The sequence below is a fragment of the Tachypleus tridentatus genome, chromosome 1 (assembly GCF_004210375.1).
Source record: "Tachypleus tridentatus isolate NWPU-2018 chromosome 1, ASM421037v1, whole genome shotgun sequence".
NCBI lineage: Eukaryota > Metazoa > Arthropoda > Merostomata > Xiphosura > Limulidae > Tachypleus > Tachypleus tridentatus.
Window position 1 is genome coordinate 159,494,408 of NC_134825.1, and position 9,611 is coordinate 159,504,018.

General features: G+C 31.7%; 1 protein-coding gene across 1 annotated transcript; it reads right to left on the reverse strand.

The window, feature by feature from the left end:
• Nucleotides 1–2,148: 2,148 nt before the first annotated feature.
• On the reverse strand, nt 2,149–3,580 carry LOC143256378 (uncharacterized). The gene is made up of 4 exons (XM_076513595.1): nt 3,467–3,580; nt 3,064–3,116; nt 2,868–2,905; nt 2,149–2,669 (listed from the first exon to the last, which is right to left on the reverse strand). Exons 2-4 carry the CDS (start codon nt 3,083–3,085, stop codon nt 2,298–2,300), a joined length of 432 nt encoding a protein of 143 aa, XP_076369710.1. The 5' UTR covers nt 3,086–3,116; nt 3,467–3,580; the 3' UTR covers nt 2,149–2,297.
• Nucleotides 3,581–9,611: the final 6,031 nt, after the last annotated feature.

Here is a 9,611-nt window from a genome sequence, read left to right on the forward strand (position 1 = left end):
GCATATAAATGTATAAGCATCGAGAATTTTACGATATTCTTTGAAATATGTTAAAAATGAGAGAAGTGTACTGACAAATAAAAGTGAAATATATACGGAGTGATAAAAGGGCGATATATACAGTGTTATAAAACTCAAGTATATATAAACTGAAAAAAGCGTAACACGTACGTAGTTAAGAAATGTAGAGTTATGAAAGTGATGAGTTTTGAGAGTTATAGAAGTAAGCAATGTGTTCACAAATAGAAAAGTGAATAAAGAATGCACAGAGTTGTAAAAGTGAACAGTGCAGAGAGTTAGAAAGGAAATAATGTAGTGAACTGTGTTAGTGAAACATGTAAAGTGTCAGAGTTATAGAACTAAAGATTGTACAGAGTTATTAAACTGCAATGTGTTGATGGAGAACTTTCTCTTTCATATAAGGTGTGTGACGTTTAAAGCTTGAGAAACTAAACAACTTTCAGAGCCAATTTAATAAACTATATCAAGTTTTAAGTAAAAAATGATCAGTTAACAATGGATAAGTTAAACCATATTCAGTATTAATTAATTAATGTTTCATTATACGAGAAAAACCTTGATTTACTCATCTTATGAACATGGCAATCAAATTTTGATACTCTAGATGCTGTTTGTAAACAGAAATGAGTTACATTATACGGGTATTATAACAATAGCAAATGAAATTCAGTAGAAAATATTAGGTTACAATATTATAATACAATCAATTAGAAAATATTGTCAATCGATACTTTTACCTTGAGTTTATATTACTATAAAGTAACAAAAAAATTTCACTCCAGCAGATACTCAGTGAATGTACCCCACAATAATCTACGAAATTCAAATGAGCGTTTCGATCAACCTATAGGTTTAAAGTTATTTTGTTTTAAATAAGATATACGTCATATTTAATATAAACTGTTTATGAGATTAATATGTTTATTTATTCTCTTAATTCAACAAAATACATAATATATACCAATATGTGCAACTTTCACAAAATGACCGTGTGAACACTTGTATTTTAATGACCATTTGCATTAAAACCTATTAATGCCCTTTTTATTCCTTAACACTAAATTTTCAATAGTTGCTTTAAAATTATAATGACCACGTCTATACTTAAAAAATTCACAAATAACGTCATTAAATACCCGTTACAAGTATTTTAGCATTAAATACCATTATGGTCATCTTGACATTAAAACTGTATTAACTTTGATATTATTTAATCTATAAGACATAAAAAACGTCAAGATTATAGAAGATGCATCTTAATTGAATATTTGAAACATCAGTTGATAGTCTGCAGTGTGTATTCCTTTGGCAAGTTTGTGTTACAAGTGCATTGGCTCAAAACTTCATAGTTTATTATTGATGTGCCTAAACCTGAGCATGAAAAATCTAGAAATATATTCTCAAACTAAATGTGTTATTCATTCATGAAAATTGTATTCTCTCATAAATCATTTCACAAATCTAAAGTATTTTGACCCCAGTGAGACAGGTTGTTTAACATCAGTGAGTTAAAATGTATGTTTCTGAACTTATCGACCGGTTGTTTTGTTTCTTACTTGTCTACGGATTACACCCAATCCATTTCGTGAATACCCTCTTTCGTCTTCCATGGTTTTACAACATAAGAAACCCTGCCCAAGTCTTAAGCGAGTAATAATAGAGTATGTGTTAAACTTTCACATTCTAGAAAACACTTATACTTATCTTCTTGCTGCTCTGTCCCTCATGAAATCATGATAAATGCTCGTGTGTTTCCCTTAAACTCGTAGCATTTATCACCTGTATCTTTTTACACATTACTGTAAACTATGATTGTATCATGTTTAGAACAACGTAAAGTTCAAATTATAAAGTATTCTGGTAGAAAATATTCAAGGACGAATTACCGGTCTCACAAAATGGCATATGGTGAAAGACTACAATACTAAAATAAAAGTTTAAACTACAGTGCTAATTTTCCAGGTAAAATAAAATAAGAACAAAACATGACTTTTTTGTTTACATATTAAAATGTGAATATACATGAAATGAGTGTTGAACATTTTTTTCAGTTGATTTTTATCAAAATGATCATTGTTTTAGTAATTGTGCTAAGCATAAAAAACGATAGTCACTAGAATAAGGATGTATCGGTTAGTAAAATGATTTTATTATTCAAATACACTTGTGTACAAAACAGTTATAAAATGACGAGATACATTAACGACAACCCACCACATTCTCTGCGTTACAATAATTTCTTTGTGCAGCATTGCTGATAACTTAGTGTGTAACTCTTATTGTTTGCTGATGACTGCGTAAGCTCTAGCGATGTCTTCATCAGTTAGGAAGGGAGCGTTCTCAACTCCAATGTTGTTATTCAGATAGTAGAAATCAGGAGCGTAACGACAAGGTACGGCTTCTTCTGGGAAAGCACACGTAAAGCTCATCTGATTGAAAATGGTCTGATTACCGCAGAAGAAGCTCCAATGTCTGACACTTAGGTCCCCATCAGGAAGTGTCTGTGTGTGACAGATGTGGAATATCTTACAGTCGTTATCTACATCACCGTAATAGCCTGAAGGAAGACCATCGCAAGAGAAGCTCGTTCTGATTTGTCCAACAATAAATTCAACTCCAGGTGGAAGTTCGAAAGCTGTTCGTTTAGCCTGTTGAAGGACAAATCAGTATTTGATAATGTGAAATGATGCACAATAAAGCTAGTTACCACTATGGAAGGTATACAGATATTACAATTACATACTAAAATCTCTTAAATTTGTGCTGGAAAAGGTAATCCTAGGTTATAGTCATTATAATGTACAAAGAATGCTGTTCAATCAATATAAATGAAGATATTAACATACCCGAAGTAAAGCAGTGGCTACAGCAACACACAAGACAGCTGAAAAAATAAACATTGTTGATAAACAACTTTGTAAAGACAAGTAAAATAAAATAGCAACGTTATTAAGCATAGTTTGTGAATAGCAAACATACAGTTTGTAGTTTGTTACAGAACAAACAGACACGATCTATTTAGAAACTAGTTTTACCACCTACCGATGATAATGGCAGACTTCATAGTTACTGGAGATATCTACTGAAACAGGAACCTAAAGACACGAGATGAACTCATGTTTAGACATAGGATAACTTAACAAATTTTTGTCTTTTCATTCGGTGTTAAAACATCAGGGTATTCTTGGAATATTTTACAAAATGTTGTAGTTGATAAGACTGTACCGACAAAGTTAACCCTTACTGTAAGTCGGAAGTTAAACAATACTCATTAACTTCAATAAAGTATTTTTAATTTATTGTTTAAAAAATATAAATTATTTTATTAAAGTGTTACTAAGCATTTTTCATCAATATTTCCACATAAAATTTTACTTTAAAACATTGGTAAAACAAAACATTTTAAATTATATAAAATAGAAATATGTAAATATGCTAAATATACTTAAGATGGCAAGATTCTGAAGTCGATCCTCACGTGGTAGAAACTGAAGAACTGAAACGGTGTGGTCAGCTTTTATAGTGGACAAGAGCTACATTTCTTGAACTCCAAATTATGGCACTGGTCAGTGTCCAATGAAATGAATCGGGGTTAAACTCGTTGATGTTGAAATAACTCACCACACTGACTGGGTCTTCAAGACTCTATTTAATCATTAAGGTATTACTGCTTAGTGAAAGTGACACCGAAGAAAGAGTATACTAGTACGGATTTATATATATATATATATATACAACTAAATAGATTAATAAAAAGTTCAGGATGGAAGATGAAATATTTGTGAATTTATTTGTCCCGGTTTTATGGGAATTTTATGTAATATACAATACATCAGTTGTTACATTTCACATAAAAACTAAAAACTCAACAGATTTTTAATATACTTACATGTATATAAATGTATAAGCATCGAGAATTTTACGATATTCTTTGAAATATGTTAAAAATGAGAGAAGTGTACGGACAAATAAAAGTGAAATATATACGGAGTGATAAAAGGGCGATATATACAGTGTTATAAAACTCAAGTATATATAAACTGAAAAAAAGCGTAACACGTACATAGGTAAGAAATGTAGAGTTATGAAAGTGATGAGTTTTGAGAGTTATAGAAGTAAGCAATGTGTTTACAAATAGAAAAGTGAATAAAGAATGCACAGAGTTGTAAAAGTGAACAGTGCAGAGAGTTAGAAAGGAAATAATGTAGTGAACTGTGTTAGTGAAACATGTAAAGTGTCAGAGTTATAGAACTAAAGATTGTACAGAGTTATTAAACTGCAATGTGTTCATGGAGATCTTCTCTTACATATAAGGTGTGTGACGTTTCAAGCTTATGAAATTAAAATATTGTTTTCTGAGGTTACGAATCTGGGATGCATTTTATGAACAAAAAGTAGTTACTTTAAACGGGTATTATAAAAAGAACAAATGAAATTCAATACAAAATATTATTTTATAATATTATTACTTAATCAACTAGATAATCTTGTCAAATGGTACATTTATCTGTAGTGTATATTAGAGAACACATTGGTTAAGCATCTGTTTCACTGACATGATTATAGTCAGTTCCCTACTCCAAACCCAACACAGCGACTACCGTGTTTCTCCGATAATAAGACCTACCCATAAAATAAGACCTAGTGTGATTTTTGGGGATAGTTTTAATATAAGCTTTACCCTTAAAATAAGCCCTAGTTAAGAGTGGCAGGAAGAGGAAAGAAATAAAAAAAAATTAATTTATTAATTAGTTTAATAGTTAATTAATTAATTTGTTTAAGTATTAATCAGTTAGTTTAATAGTTTAATAATAGTTTATTTTAAATAGTTAATTTAATAGTTTTACTTTGTAACTTCATTTTTTTAATATATCAAAATAAGACATCCCCCGAAAATAAGCCCTGGTGTCATATTTTGGAGTGAAAATTAATATAAGCCCTGTTTTATTTTCGGAGAAACACGGTATTATCTTTCAAGACCAAATGAGCAGTTCGGTCAGCATATTATTTTGGAGTTACTTTGTTTTTAATAAGACATACGTCATTTTTAATATAAACCGTTTATAAGATTTATATGTTTACTTTGTTTCTTATACGGTACATAATATATGTCAATATGGGATCTCTTATAGATTGGCCATATTAACACTAATATTTTAATGATCATTTCGATCAAAACCAATTCATGTCATTTTTTATAACTTTATTAAACACATTAAAACTCAGTTTTCAATATATGCTTGTAAATTATAATGACCACGTCTATGCTTAACAAATTAACAAATAATGCTATATTAAACTTATTATAGCTATTAGCATTAATACCATGATAATCATCTTGGCATTAAAACTGTATTAACTTTAATATTATTTAATCTATAAAAGACACAGAAACATCAAGATTATAGAATAAACATCATAGCTGAATTTTTAAAACATTTTTGAATAGTCTGCAGTGTCTATTCCGTTGGCAAGTCTGTGTTACTGGTATATTTGCTCTAAGCGTCACAATTTATTATTGATGGGCCTGGACTTTAGCAAGCGGGACTTCGAATTATATTTTCAACATATCAGAAATTTGTAATTTGTTTTTGTCAAGAAATTATTTTTGGTTAATACTTTTAAATAAACAATAATTCCGCTTAGTTGATACATACAAACTTATTTTTTAGTGAAAACAAAAGTATTTTTAAAGAAAAAATAATGTACTTTACTGGCATTTCTCGCAAAACTGTAAAATATAAAGTAAAATATTTAAACTATTCTTACTCAGTAATTAATGTAAATACTTTTCTTGTGGTTTTGAGGTTATTTTGAGCAGCGTAGACGTGATTCTCTTCACTTTTCTGTCCGTTACTAGTCCACTCTAGAAACTAACTTGAACAGTCCATTAATAGTTTGGTTTTTGGAATTTCGCACAAAGCTACTCGAGGGCTATCTGTGCTAGCTGTCCCTAATTTAGCGGTGTAATACTAGAGGGAAGGCAGCTAGTCATCACCACCCACCGCCCACTCTTGGGCTACTATTTTACCAATGAATAGTGGGATTGACCGTCACTTTATAACGCCCCCACGTCAGAGAGGGCGAGAATGTTTAGCGCAACTCGGGCGCGAACCCGCGATCCGAGCATTTCGAGTCGCACGCCTTACGTGCTTGGCCATGCCAGGCCTCAGTCTATTAAAGCCAAGAACCTACTTTTATTAATATTTTATTGTTTTGTACCATTCTCACATGTATATCTATTTTATCATTACAGTTATGATTTAAAATACGAGATATTTGAATAAAAGTATGAAAACAAACAATATTAATTGTGTTGACTGTGTTTCTACCTCTAGGATTTTTGTGTTCAATTTGAAATCTGTTTTTCCGTTTAGGTATCACATACTTTTGCCTGTGACCTAGATATCGTGTGTTACTTTCCCTGACCCTATTCCTAGTTAAGTTCACATTTTCAGAAATTAGACGAGTAGAGGGTTTCGTTGTTGTGGACAGTGGTCAACGGTTAGTAGTTATTTGTAGTTCGACCTCGTTTTGACAATTTAGAATATGAACTTGTGAAAAATTTGAAACTTGTCTTTCTAGTTTGGTTTGATCTACGCATACCCCCTCTACGATTTAAACAAAATCACATGGTTTCGGTCCATGAACTGTTTAGATTAAGTTCGCTAAAACCTTGTCGAATACAAGATAAACTTTGGTCAACGTCTTCCGTCATTGATCGAAGCTATAACTTTTTGTGTCGTTTGTTAATCCACTTCGACTTAATGTAAACAAAATATTTGTGAAACTTAAGTAACTTTTGAGAACATTTTGTTTTATGTTATTATGTATTGTGTTATAATAAAGGGTTAAAGGTTTGAAACAGAAATATTGTAATGAAAATTACGCATTGTGCTGAATAATTCACAATGATCACTTATGACGTGGACACAGCATATAGCCCGATATGGCTCTGTTATAAGAAAAAAACGTATACAAACACGCTCATATGACGTGAAAATATCCATTCATTTGTAAACTAATATATTCTCATCTATCTTAAAATAAACGCTTGATATAACTCTTTGTGAGATGTAAAGTTTTGAATTAATTTTTCGCTAACAAAGTGACAAAATATATTTTAAACTAATATAAAAATATATGTTTAACATTTCGATTAAAAGGGGCTGGGCGTGACCTTAGCTTTTTAGTCATATAGAAAATGAACCTGAAACTTTTTGCCTCGTTCTGAAACACGCTCTACCCACTTTGGGGCCATAAGTGCACAGCCATAAAATTGAAGGTCAAATCCCACTATTCAAGCTTTTTTATTTGATGAAACTGGGTACTGTGTTGGCATTATTATATTATTGGAAATTGAGAGTTGCATCCGTCAAATCCATCAAATATCAACGAATTGTATACAGTACTGAGTTGGCATTATTATATTATTGCACTATTCGATCAGAGTGGACAAAGGGCTGGAGGTGAGAACTGCTCGCAAGCAACCTTCTCTCTTGTCTATCACTTCTACATTAGGGACGGATAGCGCAGATCGTCCTCGAGTAGTCTTGCGTGAAATTCAACGTACAAACTTCGTGTTGTTTTTTTAATATATTGTCAGACGTTTTACTATTTATCCTACTTAGCGCAACTTCACCCAGAATTACCTTTAGTCTTTAATATCAACTTATAGTTATTTGAATTTGTGTGCTTTGATTTTCCTTGAATGTAATTGTCTAATAAATGCGAAACTTTATTTGTTAAATTATTTTCCTATATTTCTTTCGCAATATTGCAGTATACTTTCAATACAAAATGAAAATCATGCTGTCTCGCTATTACCCGAATGACGTGTAACATAACACGTAAGATGACCCAAGACAAATAAACTCAAAGTTCACCGAGCAAGAAAATTTAGGTTCGTAAACACTCCAGTTAAAGAAGTTTTACCTTAGAGGTCATCGGAGAAATCTTCCTCTATTTTAACAACTGTTTGAACATCATGTATAACGCGGTCATCACGTCAACTCTGTTTATGCTCTTGTTCGTCCAGTTTCATGGCAACCATCAACTGATGATTAAAATACCAAGTTAAACAACACGGATTTCAGTAGAGACTTCAAAATTGAGCAGACTTTCGCTCGGAGCAAAACGTTTTGTTTTGTATTTAGGCGAAACATTACATTAGTTTAAAATTTATATCAACAGGGAGCTTTTATAGAGAAAAAGAGTGATTTCCTTTCATTTCTCCTCAAGTACTTAAAAAGAACGGAACAATAAATGTAGATTATTTGGTTGTAACTTTCATCCACATAACCACGTGAGTTTTAGAGACATTTTGTACAACTGGTTCAACATTTTTTTTATTGCTTTATGAGTTCTACATGTTATTGAAGTGTGGGTCTAGTATTAAAATAAAAACACGACTTGTTACTACAACCTGGTAAACCTACCATTACCTAAGTTTTCAAGTTTTTTATGTTTTTCTGTGTTTTTTTGTAACGCCAGTTGCGTTTGCATTATTGCTACACACTGTTTGGCCCTCTAGTGGTCTATTAAGGGATCTATTAACAAGGCTGACTGTCTTCTTTGCACAGTAGTAGCTATACTGGCTACTTTTCTCTGTGGGAAACATGTTTGTTTACTCGTAACTACCAAAATATTTCAAGACTGACCTGCCTTACAGCATTTTATTATATGCCCATATTAATACTTGTAATACAGTAAATATGTTTCCATACACGTATTACGTAGTAGCTAAAATTTAGCTTTAAATTTTTTCCTTATCACTAAGTTCATGAAATTTGATTAATTTAATCAACTCGCTTCGATTCTTCTTTGTGGGTATTTCTGTGTTGGATTTTAGATACCCAGGAGGGTCAGGTGCATAAGACCTTCTCCTCCATCCCTAACTTTCATGTCGGCTACTAGTACGTTGTTCTTGTAGTGCTTTTGGGTCAGAGTAACCCACAGTACTCTGGCCCTTTTCAGGGTAATGTCCATGTTTTGTCTCAAGTTGCCTTTTGTATGTTTTCGTTTTTTTATTTTCTTCTTTTATATTTTTTATTATTTTTAAATCTATTTATATATATATATATATTTAACGAAGAAAATAAAAAAAAAGCTATGAATATTATACTAGTTCTAAACGTCTACCGCATGATGGCCAGCTTGATTTATATTTCTTAAATATATATTCATTGGAGAGAGGTACTTAGGACTATGTTCATTATGTACGCGTGCGCGCGCGCGTGTGTGTGTGTGTGTTTTCATATAGCAAAGCCACATTAGGCTATCTGCTGAGTTCACCGAGGGGAATCGAGCCCCTAATTTTAGCGTTGTAAATCCGTAGACTTACCGCTGTATTAGTGGGAGAGCCATGTACGTCGTATCTATCGAGATCACACAATATATCATTTTTATGCCAATTTTTATTAAAATAATTTAGTGCATTATGCAAGAGTCTATCGGATACTGTATCTATGTTTGCATACTTGTGCATAAATGTGAATGAAATACTGCGTGGCACTTTATAAGCTGAGGTTAAGATTAAATTTTGTAATAAACTCGATACTCTGTGTTTGTTTGTTTTGAATTTCGCGTCA